We start from the raw sequence: 26112 nt of genomic DNA, 5'->3' as shown, positions 1-26112 counted from the left end.
TCTGCAATAGATTGCAAAACTCACCGGCTCTTGTATTACATAGTACTTCAAATACACTAGACCCGAACAGCACTGATCGCTTGCAGCAGAAAATCCATATATAACTTTACAGTCTACCCTTTGTATTCACTATTCTGAATACACGGGTTTAACCAACCATAGATCACGAAGAACTGAAGTATCCAAAAAGAAAAAATTCACGTTTAAATGGACCTGTACTATTGAAACCCATGTTATTCAAGGGTTACTATGTGAATTAATTATATTCACATACTGATACCAGGGATTTAGATATGTTTTAGATGTTATTTCTTTTTTTTTTAAATTAAATATGTTTTATTGCAAAATTAAATTAACCCATGTCTATTTGTAAAAAATTTAGCAAATATAAAATAAGCAGTCCTAACTAACGAGAGAAGAGAACTTTTTTTTTTAATTTTATTTTTAAACTTTACATAATTGTATTAGTTTTGCCAAATATCAAAATGAATCCGCCACAGGTATACATGTGTTCCCCATCCTGAACCCTCCTCCCTCCTCCCTCCCCATACCATCCCTCTGGGTCGTCCCAGTGCACCAGCCCCAAGCATCCAGTATCGTGCATCGAACCTGGACTGGCAACTCATTTCATACATGATATTTTACATGTTTCAATGCCATTCTCCCAAATCTTCCCACCCTCTCCCTCTCCCACAGAGTCCATAAGACTGTTCTATACATCAGTGTCTCCTTTGCTGTCTCGTACACAGGGTTATTGTTACCATCTTTCTAAATTCCATATATATGCGTTAGTATACTGTATTGGTGTTTTTCTTTCTGGCTTACTTCACTCTGTATAATAGGCTCCAGTTTCATCCACCTCATTAGAACTGATTCAAATGTATTCTTTTTAATGGCTGAATAATACTCCATTGTGTATATGTACCACAGCTTTCTTATCCATTCATCTGCTGATGGACATCTAGGTTGCTTCCATGTCCTGGCTATTATAAACAGTGCTGCGATGAACATTGGGGTACACGTGTCTCTTTCCCTTCTGGTTTCCTCAGTGTGTATGCCCAGCAGTGGGATTGCTGGATCATAAGGCAGGTCTATTTCCAGTTTTTTAAGGAATCTCCACACTGTTCTCCATAGTGGCTGTACTAGTTTGCATTCCCACCAACAGTGTAAGAGGGTTCCCTTTTCTCCACACCCTCTCCAGCATTTATTACTTGTAGACATTTGGATCTCAGCCATTCTGACTGGTGTGAAATGGTACCTCATAGTGGTTTTGATTTGCATTTCTCTGATAATGAGTGATGTTGAGCATCTTTTCATGTGTTTGTTAGCCATCTGTATGTCTTCTTTGGAGAAATGTCTATTTAGTTTTTTGGCCCATTTTTTGATTGGGTCATTTATTTTTCTGGAGTTGAGCTGTAGGAGTTGCTTGTATATTCTCAAGATTAGTTGTTTGTCAGTTGCTTCATTTGCTATTATCTTCTCCCATTCTGAAGGCTGTCTTTTCACCTTGCTAATAGTTTCCTTTGATGTGCAGAAGCTTTTAAGGTTAATTAGGTCCCATTTGTTTATTTTTGCTTTTATTTCCAATATTCTAGGAGGTGGGTCATAGAGGATCCTGCTGTGATGTATGTCAGAGAGTGTTTTGCCTATGTTCTCCTCTAGGAGTTTTATAGTTTCTGGTCTTACATTTAGATCTTTAATCCATTTTGAGTTTATTTTTGTGTATGGTGTTAGAAAGTGTTCGAGTTTCATTCTTTTACAAGTGGTTGACCAGAGTTCCCAGCACCACTTGTTAAAGAGATTGTCTTTAATCCATTGTATATTCTTTCCTCCTTTGTCAAAGATAAGGTGTCCATATGTGCGTGGATTTATCTCTGGGCTTTCTATTTTGTTCCTTTGATCTATATTTCTGTCTTTGTGCCAGTACCATACTGTCTTGATAACTGTGGCTTTGTAGTAGAGCCTGAAGTCAGGTAGGTTGATTCCTCCAGTTCCATTCTTCTTTCTCAAGATCGCTTTGGCTATTCGAGGTTTTTTGTATTTCCATACAAATTGTGAAATTATTTGTTCTAGCTCTGTGAAGAATGCTGTAGGCAGCTTGATAGGGATTGCATTGAATCTATAAATTGCTTTGGGTAGTATACTCATTTTCACTATATTGATTCTTCCAATCCATGAACATGGTATATTTCTCCATCTGTTAGTGTCTTCTTTGATTTCTTTCACCAGTGTTTTATAGTTTTCTATATATAGGTCTTTAGTTTCTTTAGGTAGATATATTCCTAAGTATTTTATTCTTTCCGTTGCAATGGTGAATGGATTTGTTTCCTTAATTTCTCTTTCTGTTTTCTCATTACTAGTGTATAGGAATGCAAGGGATTTCTGGGTGTTGATTTTATATCCTGCAACTTTACTATAGTCATTGATTAGTTCTAGTAATTTTCTGGTGGAGTCTTTAGGGTTTTCTATGTAGAGGATCATGTCATCTGCAAACAGTGAGAGCTTTACTTCTTCTTTTCCAATTTGGATTCCTTTTATTTCTTTTTCTGCTCTGATTGCTGTGGCCAAAACTTCCAAATCTATGTTGAATAGTAACGGTGAAAGTGGGCACCCTTGTCTTGTTCCTGACTTTAGAGGAAATGCTTTCAATTTTTCACCATTGAGGATAATGTTTGCTGTGGGATTGTCATATATAGCTTTTATTATGTTGAGGTATGTTCCTTCTATTCCTGCTTTCTGGAGAGTTTTTATCATAAATGGATGTTGAATTTTGTCAAAGGCTTTCTCTGCATCTATTGAGATAATCATATGGTATTTATTTTTCAATTTGTTAATGTGGTGTATTACATTGATTGATTTGCAGATATTGAAGAATCCTTGCATCCCTGGGATAAAGCCCACTTGGTCATGGTGTATGATCTTTTTAATGTGTTCTTGGATTCTGATTGTAGAATTTTGTTAAGGATTTTTGCATCTATGTTCATCAGTGATATTGGCCTGTAGTTTTCTTTTTTTGTGGGATCTTTGTCAGGTTTTGGTATTAGGGTGATGGTGGCCTCATAGAATGAGTTTGGAAGTTTACCATCCTCTGCAATTTTCTGGAAGAGTTTGAGCAGGATAGGTGTTAGCTCTTCTCTAAATTTTTGGTAGAATTCAGCTGTGAAACCGTAACCTACAGCCCAGATTATTGTACCCAGCAAGGATCTCATTCAAGTATGAAGGAGAAATCAAAAGCTTTTCAGACAAGCAAAAGCTGAGAGAATTCTGCACCACCAAACCAGCTCTCCAACAAATACTAAAGGATATTCTCTAGACAGAAAACACAAAAATGGTGCATAAATTCGAACCCAAAACAATAAAGTAAATGGCAACGGGATCATACTTATCAGTAATTACCTTAAACGTAAATGGGCTGAATGCCCCAACCAAAAGACAAAGACTGGCTGAATGGATACAAAAACAAGACCCCTACATATGTTGTCTACAAGAGACCCACCTCAAAACAGGGGACACATACAGACTGAAAGTGAAGGGCTGGAAAAAGATTTTCCATGCAAATAGAGACCAAAATAAAGCAGGAGTAGCAATACTCATATCAGATAAATAGACTTTAAAACAAAGACTGTGAAAAGAGACAAAGATGGTCACTACATAATGATCAAAGGATCAATCCATGAAGAAGATATAACAATTATAAATATATATGCACCCAACACGGGAGCACCGCAGTATGTAAGACAAATGCTAACAAGTATGAAAGGAGAAATTAACAATAACACAATAATAGTGGGAGACTTTAATACCCCACTCACACCTATGGATAGATCAACTAAACAGAAAATTAACAAGGAAACACAAACTTTAAACAATACAATAGACCAGTTAGACCTAATTGATATCTATAGGACATTTCATCCCAAAACAATGAATTTCACCTTTTTCTCAAGCGCACATGGAACCTTCTCCAGGATAGATCACATCCTGGGCCATAAAGCTAGCCTTGGTAAATTCAGAAAAGTAGAAATCATTCCAAGCATCTTTTCTGACCACAATGCAGTAAGATTAGATCTCAATTACAAGAGAAAAACTATTAAAAATTCCAACGTATGGAGGCTGAACAACACGCTGCTGAATAACCAACAAATCACAGAAGAAATCAAAAAAGAAATCAAAATTTGCATAGAAACGAATGAAAATGAAAACACAACAACCCAAAACCTGTGGGACACGGAAAAAGCAGTCCTAAGGGGAAAGTTCATAGCAATACAGGCACACCTCAAGAAACAAGAAAAAATTCAAATAAATAACCTAACTCTACACCTAAAGCAACTAGAAAAGGAAGAAATGAAGAACCCCAGGGTTAGTAGAAGGAAAGAAATCTTAAAACTTAGAGCAGAAATAGATGCAAAAGAAACAAAAGAGATCATAGCAAAAATCAACAAAACCAAAAGCTGGTTTTTTGAAAGGATAAATAAAATTGACAAACCATTAGCCAGACTCATCAAGAAACAAAGGGAGAAAAATCAAATCAATAAAATGAGAAATGAAAATGGAGAGATCACAACAGACAACACAGAAATACAAAGGATCATAAGAGTACTATCAACAATTATATGCCAATAAAATGGACAACGTGGAAGAAATGGACAAATTCTTAGAAAAGTACAACTTTCCAAAACTCAATCAGGAAGAAATAGAAAATCTTAACAGACCCATCACAAGCACGGAAATTGAAACTGTAATCAAAAACCTTCTAGATGTTATTTCTAAAAAGTGGTTTTAAAAGTTTTCATTATACTTATCAAACTGTATTATAGCTAGGCATAGATGTTTGGATCACTTTTCTACACAGCATAACAAATTACCACAAACCTAGCAGCTATGAACAGCACATATGTATTATCTTGCAGTTTATGTGGGTGAAGAAGCATCCTGGTATAATTTTGCAGATCATCGACCTTGCTCTTTCTTGTTCATAAAGTGAGAGCAATATTCTTCTGCAATTGTTGACATCTTGAATAGAAGTAGAAGGTCCCAATACTTAGATATTACTGTCTGGTACACATAAAATTCTATAAAGATGCCTCTGTTATCAGTCTGTCATATCTGTCGTATCTTATCTCAAGGAAAAAATCTATATGAAAACTTAAAAGTGGTTGCAGCACCCTTACCCGGTTTCTATAAAATGGAGATAAGCATTTAATTGTGTGTTTCCATCGTTAAGACATGATCTGGAAGATGTGTAATTTAGTAAGATTAAATTCTGTATATTTAAAAGTGAAAAGTGATAAAATTTAGTAACAATAGTTATAATTAATATTTTCATATTTAATATGTAGTCAGGTAGGAAAAATAATTAGGTAATCCTTTTAATTCAATTTAAGCTTTTATTTCAGTACTGAAATAGGTATGCTATTGGTATATTGACCATTATTGCATAATTTTGTAACTCTATCAGGAACACCATATGCATTTCTTATCATTTTGTTATTAATCTGCAAGGAGCACCAATAATTTTCATTTAAATTGTCAAAGTGAGGTTGTATATATGAGTGTCACCAATGAGAAAATTTTTATTGATCTTAAAAACACTGAAAATTAAAAGGCAACAGAGAAATTAAACCATGGTATTTCTAACTTTCATTTTACCTGCAGTGTTAGACTCTTAACTGCATTCCATACTATTCCAATAAACTCTTTCATTCTTTCTTCAGGACTTCTACAGCCTTCAGTTATCGTCAGCACAGCTTTCACAGGAACTGACAATGGTCTGGATTCTAAGAATAAAAACAGATAGGATAATTTAATAGAAATGTACCATGTAGTTTCACATAAATATACAGAAAATATTTCTACTCTTACTTCTTCCCTTGTTTAAAATTTTAAAATATATGAGATTATAAAATATATTAGATCATATTAACTGAAAGAATTATTTATTTTCACAATTATTCCAAATCAAAAAAAAAAAATCTGTTAATAGTCAAGAGAGTGAAGATGACTCTTTTTCAGAGATTGATGACTGGGATGTCAGTTTACGGAGTAACAGTAATGCTCTATTTTTTGAATACATGGATGTGTTTACATTGTGAAAATTTACTTAATTATAACCTAACAATTCATTCATTTCTCAGTATGAAGTTAAAATATAAATAAAAATGTAATTGAAAAATAAAACTGGACTTCCTTCACCCAGAATTAACAGAAAATGTGTCTTCCCAAACATGAATTTTCCTGAGAATAAAAGCTTACTCATAGTATCTCTCTACTTAAAACACTGGTTTTGATAGTAAGCAAAAGAAGCACTCGGCTTCCTCGGTGGCTCAGACAGTAAAGAATCTGCCTGCAATGCAGGAGACCCAGGTTTGATCCCTAGGTTGGGAAGATTTCCTGGAGAAGGGAATGACTACCCTAATACAGTATTCTTCTCTGGAGAATTCCATGGAGAGAGCAGCCTGATGGGCTATAGTCCATGGGGTCACAAATATTTGAACATGACTGAGCAACTGACACTTTCATTTTCACTTTCAAAAGAACTGATTACATAAAAACCAGGTATTTGTTACAAGAATTTTCTTTGTCTAAAACAAAGAACTTAGAGAAATTCAATAATTTTTATAATGAAAATTTCAGAAATCAAAGAATAATTTATAACAATATATGTGGACATGTCTTATATATATGTTACATTTTAGATGGAGAAGCTCTATACAGTCAGCAAAAACAAGACCAGGAGCTGACTGTGGCTCAGATCATGAACTCCTGATTACCAAATTCAGACTTAAATTGAAGAAAGTAGGGAAAACCACTAGACCATTCAGGTATGACCTAAATCAAATCCCTTATGATTATACAGTGGAAGTGAGAAATAGATTTAAGGGCCGACATCTGATAGATAGGGTGCCTGATGAACTATGGAATGAGGTCTGTGACATTGTACAGGACACAGGGATCAAGACCATCCCCATGGAAAAGAAATGCAAAAATGCAAAATGGCTGTCTGGGGAGGCCTTACAAATACCTGTGAAAAAGAAGAGAAGCAAAAAGCAAAGGAGAAAAGGAAAGATATAAACATCTGAATGCAGAGTTCCAAAGAATAGCAAGAAGAGATAAGAAAGCCTTCTTCAGCGATCAATGCAAAGAAATAGAGGAAAACAACAGAATGGGAAAGACTAGAGACCTCTTCAAGAAAATTAGAGATACCAAGGGGACATTTCATGCAAAGATGGGCTCGATAAAGGACAGAAATGGTATGGACCTAACAGAAGCAGAAGATATTAAGAAGAGGGGGCAAGGACACACAGAAGAACTGTACAAAAAAGATCTTCACGACCCAGATAATCACGATGGTGTGATCACTCACCTAGAGCCAGGCAGCCTGGAATGTGAAGTCAAGTGGGCCTTACAAAGCATGACTATGAACAAAGCTAGTGGAGGTGATGGGATTCCGGTTGAGCTCTTTCAAATCCTGAAAGATGATGCTGTGAAAGTGCTGCACTCAATATGCCAGCAAATTTGGAAAACTCAGCAGTGGCCACAGGACTGGAAAAGGTCAATTTTCATTCCAATCCCAAAGAAAGGCAATGCCAAAGAATGCTCAAACTACCACACAACTGTACTCATCTCACACACTAGTAAAGTAATGCTCAAAATTCTCCAAGCTAGGCTTCAGCAATATGTGAACCGTGAACTTCCAGATGTTCAAGCTGGTTTTAGAAAAGGCAGAGGAACCAGAGATCAAATTGACAACATCTGCTGGATCATGGAAAAAGCAAGAGAGTTCCAGAAAAACATATATTTCTGCTTTATTGACTATGCCAAAGCCTTTGACTGTGTGGATCACAACAAACTGTGGAAAGTTCTTCAAGAGATGGGAATACCAGACCACCTGACCTGCCTCTTGAGAAATCTGTATGCAGGTCAGGAAGCAACAGTTAGAACTGGACATGGAACAGACTGGTTCCAAATAGGAAAAGGAGTACGTCAAGGCTGTATATTGTCACCCTGCTTACATAACCTATATGCAGAGTACATCATGAGAAATGCTGGACTGGAAGAAGCACAAGCTGGAATCAAGATTGCCGGGAGAAATATCAATAACCTTAGATATGCAGATGAGACCACCCTTATGGCAGAAAGTGAAGAGGAACTCAAAAGCCTCTTGATGAAAGTGAAAGTGGAGAGTGAAAAAGTGGGCTTAAAGCTCAACATTCAGAAAACGAAGATCATGGCATCCGGTCCCATCACTTCATGGGAAATAGATGGGGAAACAGTGGAAACAGTGTCAGACTTTATTTTTTTGGGCTCCAAAATCACTGCAGATGGTGACTGCAGCCATGAAAGTAAAAGACACTCCTTAGAAGGAAAGTTATGACCAACCTAGATAGCATATTCAAAAGCAGAGACATTACTTTGCCAACAAAGGTTTGTCTAGTCAAGGCTAGGGTTTTTCCTGTGGTCATGTATGGATGTGAGAGTTGCACTGTGAAGAAGGCTGAGCGCCGAAGAATGGATGCTTTTGAACTGTGGTGTTGGAGAAGACTCTTGAGAGTCCCTTGGACTGCAAGGAGATCCAACCAGTCCATTATGAAGGAGATTAGCCCTGGGATTTTTTTGGAGGGAATGATGCTGAAGCTGAAACTCCAGTACTTTGGTCACCTCATGCGAAGAGTTGACTCATTGGAAAAGACTCTGATGCTGGGAGGTATTGTGGGCAGGAGGAGAAGGGGACGACAGAGGATGAGATGGCTGGATGGCATCACTGACTCGATGGACGTGAGTCTGAGGGAACTCCAGGAGTTAGTGATGAACAGGGAGGCCTGGTGTGCTGCAATTCATGGGGTCGCAAAGAATCGGACACGACTGAGCGACTGAACTGAACTGAACTGATACATGTAATTGATAGAGTGCTATTTTAAATACTATAAAATAAATGACTCAGATCTTGGTTTTCAAGACTTTTACTAAGCTAAATTTGATAATCATTGGGTAGTCTCCAAACTAAGTGCTACCACATCATCACTATGAGAATGACAAGTGCTATTATCTACTCAGACTTTCCCTTTCCACTCTATTTGGTTCACATATTTGCATTTATAGTAGATTCAAAGTCTTAAGGGCATGGAACATAAACCTTTTATTCTCATGCTAATAATACTACAGCCTACCACATTATACACATTCAGTTCAGTTCAGTCACTCAGTCGTGTCCGACTCTTTGCGACCCCATGAATCGCAGCATGCCAGGCCTCCCTGTCCATCACCAACTCCCAGAGTTCACTCAGTCTCACGTCCATCGAGTCAGTGATGCCATCCAGCCATTTCATCCTCTGTCGTCCCCTTCTCCTCCTGCCCCCATCCCAAGAAACATTCAAAAATGTTTGTTAAAAAAAAAAAAAGAAAAGAAAAACAGTTGGACAGAGAACCAATGGAGGTGAGCATTCTAGGCAGATGGGAACAACACTGCAAAGCACCTAGATGGGAGCGTACTTAGGATTTTCAAGAAACCATACAAAAGCAAGGATGGTTAGAACAGAGTAAGAATGACAGAAGCAAGAGACAAGGTCAGAGGTACCAAAAGGGACGAAATCACACAAGGCTTACACAGGCCGTGGTAAGGAGGTTGGGTTTTATTTTGAGGGAGACAGGATATGACTCTAAACAGTCTTGAAATTAATGGACATATTTTGAGAGAAGTTCTCTGGTTACTATGTAGAAAATGGTCTACATAAATATTAAAACAAGAAGACAGGTTGTGAGAGGTGGCAGTAGCAATAGAGCTAACAAGAATGGGGTATTTCTGTATTGTTTTAAAAGATACAGCCAACAAATTTACTGATGGATTAAAACTACAATAAGAGAGAAAAGTAAAGCAAGGATAACTCCAAGGTTTTATATTTGATCAACTGGAAGAATGGCACTAGAGGGGAGAGGAAAAGGAAATATAGTTTTATACCTATCAGGCTAAGATTTCCATTACAAGTTCAAATGAAGATATCAAAGTGTCATATGGATAAATAACAAAAAATGGAAAAAATATGAACAAATAATTCATACAAAACATAATTTGGCCAAAAAACTTACTAAGATATGATGAACTTTCCTAATAATAAAATAAAAATTAAGGCAACAATCATATTCTTTTCAACTGTCATGTTGGCAAACATTTTAAACAGTTAACTTGTATTTTTAAAAACATCTGACATCATTAAAGCCCTTTGTTAGAATGTTTCATATACTGGGACTATAAGGATAGCTTGCAGAGTGAAATTACAAGACAGGATATTTAAACATGCAAGTTTTTCTACAAAGTAATTCCATTTCTAAAAACCTATGCTACAGAAATACTAAAACATATGACATGTGAGATTCAATCAATAATTTGAAAAATGTTTAGTATCAGCAGTATTATTTGAAATAGTGAAAAAAAGGGAGAGAAGAAAGGAGGAGAAAGGAGAGGAAGAAAATGCTAAGCAATTAATCTATCCATCAAAAAAGATAAGGTTAAATTAACTTTGGAATACTCGTGATAAGGATTGTATTTCAATCATTTAAAAATGAGGAACAGTTCAACATATGACAGAAATCATATTTTTGATACACTGTGATGTGAAAATATATGCATTTCTGTAGTATAATCCACATATGTTTTTAAAACAGTATGTGAGGTTAAGCATGTGTTTATTTATCTCATTAACATAGTTATAGAGAGGTAAAATACAAACCCTTCACAGAGGTTACCTTTGAAGACAGTATGAGGGGTAAGAGGGGAGGAGGTTTTTAACTTTTTACTGTACATTTTAGAATTAATGTTTTACAACAGCAAGTCACATCCGACTCTTTGCGACCCAGACTGTAGCCTGCCAGGCTCCTCTGTTAATGAGATTCTCCAGGCAAGAATACTGGAGTGGGTTGCCATGCCCTCCTCCAGGGGATCTTCCCAACCCAGGGTCAGATTGAGGTCTCTTGCATTGCGGGTGGATTCTTTACCATCTGAGCCACAAGGGAAGCCCAAGAATGCTAGAGTGGGTAACCTAACCCTTCCCCAGGGATCTTCCCAACCCAGGAATTAAACAGGGGTCCTCCCACATGGCAAGTGGATTCTTTAGCACCTTAGTTACCAGGGAAGCCCCATTTTAAAATAAAACACATCTTAATTTACTTTCCACTCACCTGGACCTTACAGTTATTCTTTCATATCTTAGCAGGTATGAGAAGAATATGGCGACATAAACTTATTGTAAAACTCTACCAATTTAAATAACTAAATTAAATGTAGACCAACCATATGCATGCACATAGATGCTTACAGAAGCTTTACTCATAACTATTAAAACCTGGAAGCAACCAAGATGTCCTTTAGAAGGTAAATTGCTAGATAAACTGTGGTACACTTAGAAAATGGATTATTATTCATTAATAGAAATGAGCCATAAAAACACATGGAGTAAATTTAAATACATATTTCTAAGTGAAAGAAGCCCATCTGAAAAGGCTATGTACTGAATGCTTCCAACTATGTGACAATCTGGAAAAAGCATAACTATGGAGATAATAAAAAGATTAGCACAGAAGTTAAGGGGAGAAGAGCAATAGGCAGAGCAAAGAGAATTTTTTGGGCATTGAAACTACTCTGTATATCACTATATTGGAGTGTATATGTTGTTATACATTTGTTCAAACAGAAGAATATATTACACCATGAGTGATCCCTATTGAGAAATAAGGACTTTGGATGATAATGATGGATCAGTATAAATGCATCAAGTGTAACAACATACCACTTTGGTGGGGTTTTTGATAATGAGGGAGACTACGCATGTGTGGAGCAGTAGATATGTGAGAAATCTCTGAACCTTCCCCTCAATTTAAATGCAAGCCTAAAACTGCTCTAAGAAAATAAATTCTAAAAATATAAATAATTTTTAAAATGCAGGCCAAATTTTAAAACTCCTTGAAACCATGGATACCCAAGGTTTCCACAGAAGTTGCTTACGGTCAAATTTTAAAAATCTACTGATAGAGAATATTAGTGTTGTATAAATAATGTGATTACAATTTGAAAATAAAACCATCTAATAAATGTTAATATTATCAAGCAGACTGGACACCACTACCTGACTGTTAAGTGATAGATATTTCAAGTCACTACACACCAAAAGCTGTATTTGCTGATATAATGATTTAAGAAGTTATACGAGGTGTTGAAATCTCTATGTGGCTTAAAAGTGTTTTCCAAAAAGCTATGAAAAATATAATCAGTTTAAAAATCTCTTTAAGTAGAATGACCTGGCTATTAGAAGTATAAAAGCACCTATTTTAGATACATTAATTTTCAATCCATCATATTCATATTATCAAAAGACAATAGAATAGGAAGACAAGCTTGTATTTTCAAAAGATAATTTTTTTTGTAATTATGTACATTTTACAGGTAGCACAGGTATACTCTATAAAACTGCCGATTTTGAACCATACTTTATTTAACCAAAATGTCTGTAACATCTACTACATGCTGGGGACTAATCTAATGTCAGAAGTTAATGATAAGTACATCTAAAGTCAAGAATACTACTACTCATGTTAAATGCTGCATTGTGTAATAAGAAGTTCATTAAATTACTTTAAATATAGAGAATAATAATTAAAAATTAACTGATATAAGACAAGATACAGAAGATATAGAAAAAACTTGAAGATTACCCGATCTGAAACAAAGTGACTTTCCTTTTTTAATCAAAATAAACATATTGTTTTAGTTCTACCTTAAACATCATTTCCTGAGAAACGGTCACTGAATTCTCCAAATTAGATTTGGCCCTTCCTCTATAATCTCATAGAATTCTGACATAATTCTGTATAATATATTTAATTCTTCATGGTATAATGCAAAAGTTTGAATAGTTGTTTCTCCAAAGGAAGTAGAAGAGCACAGTAATACTGTACAGCAATAAATGCAGTGGTTAATAGTTGGACTTCCAAGATACATTCTGCCTGCCCCTCCCCCACTATTCTTACTCTTTCAATGAGAAATGATCTTTATGTATATATTTATTAATCTAACACCAGCTAGATAAAATTGGCTGAAAAAGCATAAAGCTTGAAACCCCAAGCCACAGAAGTAAATGTCTATATTTTTTTGCCTCTGTATATCAGTCAATGATTTACATCAGAACATCCTTTTACCTTCTCATGGCTGAACTGGAACCTGGTAACAATTACTTAGAGTCAGTATGTCAAAAAACCTCTGTTCTTATTTTGAGGATTTAAATAATGGTGTCAATGGTTAAACGGTAAATCTGAGTATCCTATAGTATGTCTAGAACAATGGCACCAAATAATGACATTTGATACCAAATGGTTTATGTTCCTGAAGTTCAAGATTCTCATCATAACAAGGTTACTTAATGATACCAAGGAATCAAAAAACATTTGTTCAATGACGGTAGAATTCAGCTCTCAGAGTAAGTGTTTCTCAGAATTAAGTCGTTTCTGTTTCAAGCTTCTATCATCTGTTGCATAAGAGTCTTAGAGAGGTCCTGTAACAAAAGTTGGCCAACTCTGGTTTTGGTCAATAAGGAAGGAGAACTTCTAATGGGAAATTAATAAGAAAAAATTCCTATAGCAATTTTTCCTTTAAACATAAGACTTCTAACCACCAATTTATATAATTATGTACTTTATTCAGTAAAATGCAATTCAGTTTTCATAGTGCTAAAACCAAGACAATATTCATTTCATTGCAAGGACAATCCATGTTTCCTATATTCATTTCATGTAGCACCATGAGATAATAAGAATGTCTTGCTCAGTAAGCATTAGTTGAAATCAATCATTAATACTTTAAAAAGAGAAAAAAATCATATGTGTATCTTCTTTAAATAAATCTTTTCATAGTAGTGTAGTGACATTGTTTTTAAAATGTACCTTTGTGTAAGGTACATATTTATGATTTATAGTTTCATTTAAGTTTTAAATATTCACCAAGAAAAAATCTGTGTCAATCTTTAGTTTCTCCTTTATGTTATTGGGAAATCAAGTTGTTTAGTCATGTATTTACTCTTAATTTTACTGGCCCAAGTCCTTAAAATGGCTCATAAATTCCTACAGGATCAGGATCCCCACTGTCCTTTTGACTTCCCCTTCAATCCCTCTTCCCAGGACTTTCTGCTTCAGATTGTCCTCCTTGCTATTTCTTGAAGGCAAGACTACTGGAAAAACATACTGGATTGAAGAACACAGCAGAAGAGGAATCACACCACCTGTCTCTCAATCCCCCAATTCCTTAATCTGAAGGAGATCTCATAAGGATTTAGGGAATCACAACACAACAGAAATAAAAGCAGATTTGTGTATCTTCTTATATTGCTATTCCTCCATTCCACTGGTGTGGCTTAGAAAACACTTGAAAATGCGATAGAGGAAAATGCTATCCCCTTCCAAGACTTATGAGCTATGGAAAGTTGCTTAGTTCAATTCAATAAGCATTATTGAGTGCCTAGTTTTGCAAGGACCTTCAGAAACAAAGAAGATAAAGATAAATAAAAGATGGAGATTATGTCTTTGAGGAGTTTACAGTGGAAAGACAGAAATGAATGAATAACAAATTTACTAAATGGATAGGTAGCACAGACCTATTTTAGAAAATTTTATCATTATGTGGAGAAGGAAATGGCAACCCACTCCAGTATTCTTACTTGGAGAATTCCATGGACAGGAGCCTGGCAGGCTACAGTCCATGGGGTCACAGAGTCAGACATGACTTAGTGACTGAGCCTGCACCACAAATGCATAGCTACAGAAAAGAAGTTGTTAACTCACTCATAATCCTAATAATGACTTTGATGTCACTGGAAAGAAATATACTTTTTGCAAAAGGTAAGAACAAGCTGCTACCTCGCCCAAATATTTGAAAAATATCCCTGGGGAATGTGGGAACAAATTTGAAAAGTTACAGGATGTCAATTTAAATCAATAAAAGATGGAAGATAAATAAGGCTAAGGAATGTGATTATTAAGTCCCTAAATAAAAATAACTAAAGAAATAGAATTTATTCATTCATGAAGCAATTATTTACTCAGTTTGCTCAATGCCAGAAATAGCTTTTAGATTCTGGGAATACAAATGTGAGTAAGTCAGACACAGTATGATAAGCATTATGAGGACAGAAAAGAGGTACTAAGGTAGAGACGCTTGGAAGAATGGCACAGACCTATTTTAGAAAGACTGAAAGGGAAAAGTTTCTTTATTGAGAAGATAACATTTAAATAAAAACTTAATAGTTATGAAAACAGCAATGGAAGCAATAGAAATAGAACATGCAAAAGATCCCAGGCAAGAAAAAGCATGCAGTTTTTGAAGAAGTGAAAGATGATCGATATAACGCAAAATGACAAAAGATGAAATGAAAGAAGCCTACAGAGAGAGGATCAGGTCAGACTTTATCAGCCTCGGTAAGGAGTGTGGATTCTATCTTAAATGCAACAGGAAGTCACAAAAGCATTTCAAGTAGGGAGTAAAATGATCCAATTTAGATTTTTAATAAGATGACTCTTGCTGTCATCTAGACAACAGATGATAATATAATCTGGAAATGACACTAGGGAGACTAATCAGGATACCCTTACATTATCCTATATAAGAATTATGCAGTTCTGACTAGGGAAGTAGCATACAAACAGACTGAAACAAAAACACTAAGAATAATTTGGAGGCAGAACAGACAGAGCAAGGAGATACTAAAGATGAGTCCTGGGTTTCAGCCTTGAGCAACATGGTCAATGGTGGTAAGGGGAGGTACAGAGTTGGACAGATGTGACACAAGTTTGGCTTTAAGGACCTGTAAGATACCCAAACAGAGCTGTCCAGGGAACTGAACCTGAGACACCTTAAAAAAAAAAGAAGAAAATAGAAGAAAAGAAGCAATAAAGCAAGTTAGTTAAAACAAATGTAAAATAGAAAGATCATCAGTATGAAATAAATGTTATTATACAGACATAAATGGAAATACTGGGTTTTAAGTCAGCTTTAGAATGATTATCATCAAATAAACAAAAAATAAAACTACACTGCAGTGTCAAAACCTAATAAATAAAATAAGCTTCACTTTGCTTGAAGTCTATACCTTTCCTCTTAAAATGCAAACAAAAAAGATGTAATCGTATGTTTTATCTGAATTGCATTTTACCATACACATATACAGAACTTTCACATATCTTACTTGACTTAAAACTGTGAGATAGTTGGGTACACTTATTACCATACTATAAATGAATAAATTGCGGCTATCTGAGGTTAGCTTAACATGGGAGGGGAACTGGGTTAAAACCATTTATTTTTGCCACTAATCTACTGGTTTTCCTACTATACCTTCATAATTCTTGATCTATATTTCACACTGATCATGGTTTTTGGCAACTCTATTTGGCAATGGGGTTCCCTGGTGGCTCAGCTGGTAAAGAATCTGCCTGCAATGAAGAAGACAATTCCTGGGTTGGGAAGATATGCTAGAGAAGGGATAGCCTACCCACTCCAGTACTCATGGGCTTCCCTGGTGGCTCAGCTGGCAAAGAATCCACCTGCAATGTGAAAGACCTGGGTTCGATCCCTGGGTTGGGAAGACTCCCTGGAGAAGGGAAAGGCTACCCACTCCAGTATTCTGGCCTGGAAAATTCCATGGACTGTACAGTCCATGGGGTCGCAAAGAGTTGGACATGACCGAATGACATTCACTCACTCACTGTTTGGCAATATAAAATTAAATAACCTAAAGAAAAAGTGACCTTTACATAGTAATGTTATTTTAAAACTTCTGTAGTTTGGGTAATATATAAACCTTTAAGCAACTTGCCATAAGAACGGCAATGATGCCTGAGACTTTTCTTTAAAATACAAACTACATTTGATACTATCACTCCTGAAAGCCCCTTGAGAAATAATGGCTTTTGGATTCTGCAAGACAGCGTGACATGGCATGCAAAATTGCATCTCATGCCGAGCCAACCAGGAAAATATATGTCATCACTATGTGACATTCAGAATTTCATCTGGAAACTATAATCTTGTTCTGACTGCAAAAGAAGGGAAAAAAGACTGCATACAGAACAATTTGGTTGAATTTTTGCTGAATTCTTGCCAGTTTGTATAAAATATTAGAATAACTCATTTCCAAAGAAGACCATACATTTGAAAACCTTTCCGTGTACTTAATATCACCATATATCCTCAAAGAACTTCAAACTCAGCTGACAAATTTTAAATTGTGTTATAATTCGAATTAATGAATCTGCTTAAACACTGCTTATAATGAAACAGTTTCAAAATTAATTAATTCTGCAAGGTAGAACTTTATTTTCAAAACTATATATAACAGAACATCTCCTAATTCCTTTTCTCCACGTGAATAAACTATAGGTTGAGAAACAAAACAAATGAACACCTGCTATAAAGTTTGCAATCTTATGCATCCCATGTCTTTCTCTTCTAAATTATTTTTCACCCTGCCCTCCATTCATGGATGCAATACCTTCAAAATTCACTTATGTTATTCCTATCAAAACAGAAACGCATAAATGTGATTTAGTCTAAACGTTATGCAATCAACATTTTGCATTTTAAAACTGCTGTGATTAAGCATAAAATGAAAAATTAGTAGACGTGAATTGAGATAGACAATTGCCTTTCAAAAATTATCTCCAGGAGCCATGTTTCTGTTATCCCTACATTTTCTGGTATCCATATCTCACACCCTTGAACACAGAGGTTGGACATTTGACCCAAGCTGGGCTGCCACTGGCCAAGTCATAATGACTAACCTGCTTGACCACAGTGATTGTCCAAGATGTGTGCACATGAGCCAAGAAAGCCCAAAGAAAACTGCTTCTGATATTTTTTCAACAGATTCTGGACCATATCACTGTCTCCTTGATCAGAGTTAAGTATTTGACTCCAGAGGTACCACAGTCATGCTAGGTCAAATACACACAAATACACATAGTAAGAGAGAGATAAACCAACATGAAACGACAAGAATCCTCACGGTGTGGAATCGGATTCTAAGTCATTCCAAAGACAAGATTTGTATTGTATTTGTCTTTCTTACCATTTTGGTTATCAGAATCAATCGATTTCCCCCCTCCCCTTTTCTTGTAACTTAAAATTATTTGAATACAGTTTTTCTCTCTTGCTATCAGAGAGTCCTTCCTAATTTAGAAATGTAAATTCCTTCTCCAGTAAGGGACTCTCCTATCAGTTAGGAGAAAATGAGGCAATGTTAGTAGTTGTACCTGAACAGACCTGTAGAAACACTGCATAGCCTACATAGGCTGCAAAGTGCTACAACATGATTTAAACATACCATTGGCCTTACTTCCTCAAGAACTACTCACCTTCATGCCCAGCCTAGCTTATCTGGCTCTCACTGCTTCCATTTCTACATTTACTGGTCATTATACCAATGACCTTCTGCCTAAGCTGCATGTTTGTGGAGATGTTACTGATTTTTTTTATTCCTTTAATCATTTCTCCATCCCAGAATTCTTGAACTCTATTACCCAATACTTTGTTTAGTTTAATTTGGCTCCTTGGGACCCTCCCACCTGGACCACATGTGATGGACTCTCTCTGTTTTGTGTTTTGGATCCCAATACAGCAGTGTCCCCAAATGTGATGCATAAAACTACAAGATCATCTACTGAGCTACAGGGGATGTATATGAGAATAGTCACTCATACTTACTTTTATTCAAAAATAAGGACATACAGTTAATATTTAGTAAAGTGGAAAAACACTGTGTATCTTTCCTATGACAGAAGAAAGCACGTAACACTACATTAAATACACTGAAGGAAGAGAAGACATTCAGTAACAGGAACTGGTACTCTTCTGTTTCAGTTAACTGATGCATATTACAATTTACATACACACATTTAATCAAATTGACAAATTTTAATATCTACACTTAGTGAAATTAAATTATCTACTTTATCTACTATAAATTATTCCTCACAATTTGGGTACTTTTAAAAGATTCCTGTAAAACACAAAGGGCCAAAAATATGAGTTAAAGATACCACTAACAAAAAAGTAACAAATAAAGATGCCACTAACTTATTTAAAAGAATAAGGCAACATCTTTCCACTAATTTAGAAGAATATCTTATTTATACAAGCAAGACAGAAATGTATGAGACCTTTTCAAAATGGATGAGAATGAAAACTAAGTGTCCTGAGTGCATCATTACATTCCCAGTCTCAGGTCAACGAATCTCAGTGAGGGAGCTTTTCAGTTATGTCAGCCACTAAAATTAACTACTAAAATAAACTGAATTAAGAATTAAATCTTTAAGTTTTTATTATAATGAAGTATTAAACTATTTTTTCAATGAAGCATAATATTACTCTCACTAGAATATTATTGATGTATTACTAAAATTCTATCAAAATAATAAGATTCAAATGTTAAAATTACAATTATCTTACATGTTCTACGTTAATATAGTGTTAAACATATTTAATGCATGAATCAATAAATGATACACTATGAATGCTTCCCTGAGATTTTTACTGATAGGAAAGTACTAAGAAAAAAGTTTGAAGGCTAATACTCTAAAGATAAACTATTTTGAAATAGTTTGTTTTCTCTGTACTTGTTTTAACTCATTCTCTTACTACTGTAATCAAAATGTGAGCCTGTATCAGTTGTGTTCAAGGAAACTAAAAATAGTAGTTTTGTTAGTTTTTTCTACTTTATTCTGTTTCGTTCCACACTTGGGTTAGGACATTTAGAAGGCAAAGGAGTAAGATAGTGAGGACAATAATTAGTGAGTTAGTGAGTAAACTAACTCCAATATGATGGAGAATGTAAAAGTACCTTCTCAATATTTAAATGATTTGCTGTCTATCTTCTCTGGAAAGTGGCACTGAAATATATACAATGCAGTATATAGAACAGATATCTAGTGGGAAGTTCCTGTATAACACAGGGAGCTCAACCAGGTCCTCTGCAACAACCTAGAGGGGTGAGACAGGTATGGAGGGCAGAAGGGAAGGTCAAGAGTGGGGGGACCTACGTATATTTATGGCTGATTCACATTGTTGTATAGCAGAAACTAATACAACATTGTAAAGGAATTATCCTCCAATTAAAAAGAAATTTTTAAAAAGGTATCTCCTCTGACAAAATTCACTGAAGTCTACATTCTACTTTGAAAGTAAAAATAAGAGTGAAACTGGACATATTAAAAGACACTATGCATCAATTTCCTCTTACTGTCTCAGAAAAATTAAAAAAAAAAAAAAGCCAAGGAGGTAAGAAAACAAGTATTTTTTTAAATTAAATATGAAATAACGACTGCTCTAATTCTTGAGAACTGAGGTTTCAAGACAAAAAGACATTATGAGCGTGCTATACAAACCGTAGTACTGCTGCTGCTGCTAAGTCACTTCAGTCGTGTCTGACTCTGTGCGACCCCACAGATGGCAGCCCACCTACTCCGCCATCCCTGGGATTCTCCAGGCAGGAACACTGGAATGGGTTGCCATTTCCTTCTCCAATACATGAAAGTGAAAGGTGAAAGTGAAGTCGCTCAGTCGTATCTGACTCTTCGCAACCCCATGGACTGCAGCCTACTAGGCTCCTCCGTCCATGGGATTTTCCAGGCAAGAGTACTGGAGTGGGGTGCCACTGCCTTCTCCAAAACCATAGTACATTTACATATAAAAATTAATAAACCTAGATGTTTCACAAACTTAACACATTCTTGAAATGAATCAGCAAACTTTAGAAGCATTCTTCCGGACACATCAGATCAGTCGCTCAGTCGTGTCCGACTCTTTGCGACCCCATGAATCGCAGCACGCCAGGCCTCCCTGTCCCATCACCAAGTCCAAGAGTTCACCCAGACTCACGTCCATCGAGTCAGTGATACCATCCAGCCATCTCATCCTCTGTCGTCCTCTTCTCCTCTTGCCCCCAATCCCTCCCAGCATCAGAGTCTTTTCCAATGAGTCAACTCTTCGCATGAGGTGGCCAAAGTACTGGAGTTCCAGCTTCAGCATCATTCCTTCCAAAGAAATCCCAGGGCTGATCTCCTTCAGAATGGGCTGGTTGGACCTCCTTGCAGTCCAAGGGACTCTCAAGAGTCTTCTCCAACACCACAGTTCAAAAGCATCCATTCTTCGGCGCTCAGCCTTCTTCACAGTGCAACTCTCACATCCATACATGACCACAGGAAAAACCATAGCCTTCACTAGACGAACCTTTGTTGGCAAAGTAATGTCTCTGCTTTTAAATACGCTATCTAGGTTGGTCATAACTTTCCTTCCAAGGAGTAAGCGTCTTTTAATTTTATGGCTTCAGTCACCATCTGCAGTGATTTTGGAGCCCAGAAAAATAAAGTCTGACACCGTTTCCACTGTTTCCCCATCTATTTCCCATGAAGTGATGGGACCGGATGCCATGATCTTCGTTTTCTGAATGTTGAGCTTTAAGCCAACTTTTTCACTCTCCTCTTTCACTTTCATCAAGAGGCTTGAGTTCCTCTTCACTTTCTGCCATAAGGGTGGTGTCATCTGCATATCTGAGGTTATTGATTTTTCTCCCGGCAATCTTGATTCCAGCTTGTGTTTCTTCCAGTCCAGCATTTCTCATGATGTACTCTGTATATAAATTAAATAAACAGGGTGACAATATACAGCCTTGACGAACTCCTTTTCCTATTTGGAACCAGTCTGTTGTTCCATGTCCAGTTCTAACTGTTGCTTCCTGATCTGCATACAGATTTCTCAAGAGGCAGCTCAGGTGGTCTGGTATTCCCATCTCTTGAAGAACTTTCCACAGTTTATTGTGATCCACACAGTCAAAGGCTTTGGCGTAGTCAATAAAGCAGAAATAAATGTTTTTCTGGAGCTCTCTTGCTTTTTCCATGATCCAGCGGATGTTGACAATTTGATCTCTGGTTCCTCTGCCTTTTCTAAAACCAGCTTGAATATCAGGAAGTTCAAGGTTCGCATATTGCTGAAGCCTGGCTTGGAGAATTTGAGCATTACTTTACTAGCGTGTGAGATGAGTGCAACTGTGCGGTAGTTTGAGCATTCTTTGGCATTGCCTTTCTTTGGGATTGGAATGAAAACTGACCTTTTCCAGTCCTGTGGCCACTGCTGAGTTTTCCAAATTTGCTGGCATATTGAGGGCAACACTTTGACAGCATCATCTTTCAGGATTTCAAAGAGCTCAAGTGGAATTCCATCACCTCCACTAGTTTTGTTCGTAGTGATGCTTTCTAAGGCCCACTTGACTTCACATTCCAGGATGTCTGGCTCTAGGTGAGTGATCACACCATTGTGATTATCTTGGTCATGAAGATCTTTTTTGTACAGTTCTGTGTATTCTTGCCAGCTCTTCTTAGTATCTTCTGCTTCTGTTAGGTCCATACCATTTTTGTCCTTTATCAAGCTCATCTTTGCATGAAGTGTTCCTTTGGTATCTCTGATTTTCTTGAAGAGATCTCTAGTCTTTCCCATTCTGTTGTTTTCCTCTATTTCTTTGCACTGATCGCTGAAGAAGGCTTTCTTATCTCTTCTTGCTATTCTTTGGAACCCTGCATTCAGATGTTTATATCTTTCCTTTTCTCCTTTGCTTTTCACTTCTCTTCTTTTCACAGGTATTTGTAAGTCCTCCCCAGACAACTATTTTGCTTTTTTACATTTCTTTCCCATGGGGATGGTCTTGATCCCTGTCTCCTGTACAATGTCACAAACCTCATTCCATAGTTTATCAGGCATCTATCTATCAGATCTAGGCCCTTAAATCTATTTCTCACTTCCACTGTATAATCATAAGGGATTTGATTTAGGTCATACCTGAATGGTCTAGTGGTTTACCCTGCTTTCTTCAATTTAAGTCTGAATTTGGCAATAAGGAGTTCATGGTCTGAGCCACAGTCAGCTCCTGGTCTTGTTTTTGTTGACTGTATAGAGCTTCTCCATCTTTGGCTGCAAAGAATATAATCAATCTGATTTCGATGTTGACCATCTGGTGATGTCATGTATAGAGTCTTCTCTTGTGTTGTTGGAAGAGGGTATTTGTTATGACCAGTGCATTTTCTTGGCAAAACTCTATTTGTATTTGCCCTGCTTCATTCCGTATTCCAAGGCCAAATTTGCCTGTTACTCCAGGTGTTTCTTGACTTCCTACTTAGGACACACTAAAAAATGTATAAATCACATTTTTTAACAGAGCCTATGATTTACTTGAGGGCTCCTCATATGAACACTTGCAATGCCAGAAATTCAGGTATGCATTCGTGCGAAGTGAGTAGTGCAATTATCAGACATATCCATAAAAGATCATCATCAAGTGATCAAGGGATGTTCATGAAACATAAAAATCAAATGTTAAAAATCTACTCTATAGTTAGAGCCATCTGGACGATGGCTAAAATATCATATGATCATCTGGCAACTATTGGAATCCTTTAGCAAAGTAAGCTTACGAATTGTCTCTTTATAAATTACTGCCCAGAATAGCACAGAATAGTTTATTACCCAAGGTAGCACAGAAACAACATACAAGTTAATGCGAATAGTAGGTAGAATTTTTAAATCTACAGACTGCTAATAGTTTTTCCCACAAATTTTAGGTTTACAAATAAATTCTCTTACAAAGTAAAAAAGGGAAAAGAGCACTTTAATAAATGTATATTTCATTAAGTTCTCTGATTACTTTCTGAATAATATTTTTAATTTATTTTAAACATACTTCATTAGATAAATTTCATTTTATTTTAAACCTTTCTCTATTCTACAAGAGGAAAATTTTTGAGATCTACATTTTTCTCCTGAGACAATAAAATCAATTACACATTATGCATTAGTGTGTATTCTCACACTTTAATATTTTCCTATGCAACTAAATATCTAATTAATCACAAAGGAATAGAATTTTATGCTGAATGACATGATTAAAGTGAGCAACTTCTAATATACATAAATCCACAAAAATATATTTCTTGTACATGAATACTAATTCCATACTATAATTAGGAACATATCTGCTCAACATTCAAGGTTAATCATATTAAGGATGACTTAAGGAAACGGCAACCCACTCCATTACTCTTGCCTAAAAAATCCCATGGACGGAGGAGCTTGGTGCAGGCTACTGTCCATAGGGTTGCAAAGCGTCAGGCACAACTGAGCGACTTCACTTCACTTAAGCAGATTTAGATGAATAACTATACTGGTGTGCCCCATTGTATTTACATTCAAAAATTATTAGAAAATTTGAATCCAGAATATATCAGCACCTTCAGGAGCAACTAGTATTAGCAAAAATTGGAAATGTACCTCCTTAAAACCATTCTACAAGTTATACTGCCTTGGATAGAGTGATTTTTTAGATGAAGGAATTTCAATCTTGGAGTAAAATATTAAACTGATAAACTAATAAAAAATATTTAGCAAAGTGTAGTATCATGTTGTATTTTCTTATAAGGAGCATATTCTTTGTATGTGGAAACCAAGGAGCTTGCCTTGAAAAAAGTATACATTTACTAATCTCTTACATTCTCTGAAGCAATGCAAGGAAACCAGTACTTATCCTGCATCAATACTTATTTGCAGGGACAATTTACTAATCTGACATTTAATGATATATACTTTATGTTCTTACCTCTTTCTCAGAGTAAGTGGCAATTCTCTGTTAAATCTTATACCTGCTTATAAGATCTTATATTCTACACTATCTGTAATCTCACTGTATAAATTATTATGAACTTTACTGTAGCTCTAATTTTTTCTTCTCTCCCACTTGCCTCACTATAACTATTGACATACCCAAGTTTCAGTACAGTCAAATTTCATGAAAGAGTGGTATACAGACACTGTCTCTACATATTCAACTTTCATTCATTCGCTAAAAATTAAAGATTCTCTGTCCAACAAACATTGGCCAATTAGTTTTTCACCTTCATTGTTCTTGGTAGTATTGAAGGAGTCAAATTAAAAGTGCTTCTATTATTTTAACTGTGTACTTACAGTACTTTGCTAAGTCGCTTCAGTCTTGTCCAACTCTGTGCGACCCCATAGACGGCAGCCCACCAGGCTCCGCCATCCCTGGGATTCTCCAGGCAAGAATACTGGAGTGGGTTGCCATTTCCTTCTCCAATGCATGAAAGTGAAAAGTGAAAGTGAAGTCACTCAGTCGTGTCCGACCCTCAGCGACCCCATGGACTGCAGCCTACCAGGCTCCTCCGTCCATGGGATTTTCCAGGCAAGAGTACTGCAGTGGGGTGCCATACATGTAAGATGAAAATGGCTAGTATTTTTCAAAGGGCTATCATTTATGAAGGACACTGTTTTTTAAAGTTTTCATCTCCATTACAGACATCAGACAATTTCATCAAGAGTTCCAAATTAACGTTCATAACATTTCCAAAACATAGGATACACAGATGTCATAATTTTGAATGGTTTCTTTGTTTTGAAGGATACACAGATTCTCTAGAAGATTATTTAGAATTCTGTGATAATATCTTCATGAGAAACATGCTTTTATTCTGACTTGGCCTGCCCTACATGCCTATCTCACTGCAATTGAGCTGTTCTGCTGTCAACACATCTCCAGCCATCAAGTACATGTTCCCCCTGCAGCCAACTACTTAAGTCAGTTTCACTGAGACTGGAAGAGGATGTGTGCTTCTTGATAAATAATTAAAAAGCAAAATCAAACCCAGTGCAGTATCACCAAACCTTGGTGTTCACGTGCCAGAACTGCTACATAATGTGTGTGCTGTGTGTGCGCTGAGTCGCTTCAGTCGTATCTGACTCTTTGTGACCAAATGGACTGTCTGCCAGGCTCCTCTGTCCATGGGATTCCCCCGGCAAGGATACAAGAGGGGGTTGTCATTTCCTTCTCCATGGGATCTTCCTTACCCAAGAATCGAACTGACACCTGTGTTGGCAGGTGGGTTCTTTACCACTAGCACTACCTGGGAAGCCCTCATAACTTGGGGATTAACTTAAGACCAACTTTGGACCTTAGGTTGCAAATACAAAAACAAAAAGATTATTTTAATAAGAATTCAGGCATAACAGAGCTACTTGTAAAATTC

The 26112-nt window shown here is 36.3% G+C and overlaps 1 protein-coding gene across 18 annotated transcripts in view; it reads right to left on the bottom strand.

Annotated features, from left to right (window-relative positions):
* VPS13B (vacuolar protein sorting 13 homolog B) overlaps positions 1 to 26112 on the bottom strand; it is an 848142-nt gene that overhangs the window by 453101 nt on the left and 368929 nt on the right. For 17 of the 18 annotated variants that reach the window (XM_044928327.2, XM_025264770.3, XM_025264772.3 and 14 more), the window contains one exon: positions 5650 to 5777. In XM_044928327.2, coding sequence (XP_044784262.2) covers positions 5650 to 5777 — 128 coding nt within the window. Of the gene's footprint in view, positions 1 to 5649; positions 5778 to 26112 lie in introns of those variants that run through there. The other variant, XM_044928331.2, reaches the window with a different exon arrangement.

This window comes from Bubalus bubalis, chromosome 15 (assembly GCF_019923935.1).
Source record: "Bubalus bubalis isolate 160015118507 breed Murrah chromosome 15, NDDB_SH_1, whole genome shotgun sequence".
In the NCBI taxonomy this organism is placed as follows: domain Eukaryota; kingdom Metazoa; phylum Chordata; class Mammalia; order Artiodactyla; family Bovidae; genus Bubalus; species Bubalus bubalis.
Note: the sequence above shows the minus strand (reverse complement) of the source record. Positions and strands in the feature narration are given on the sequence as shown.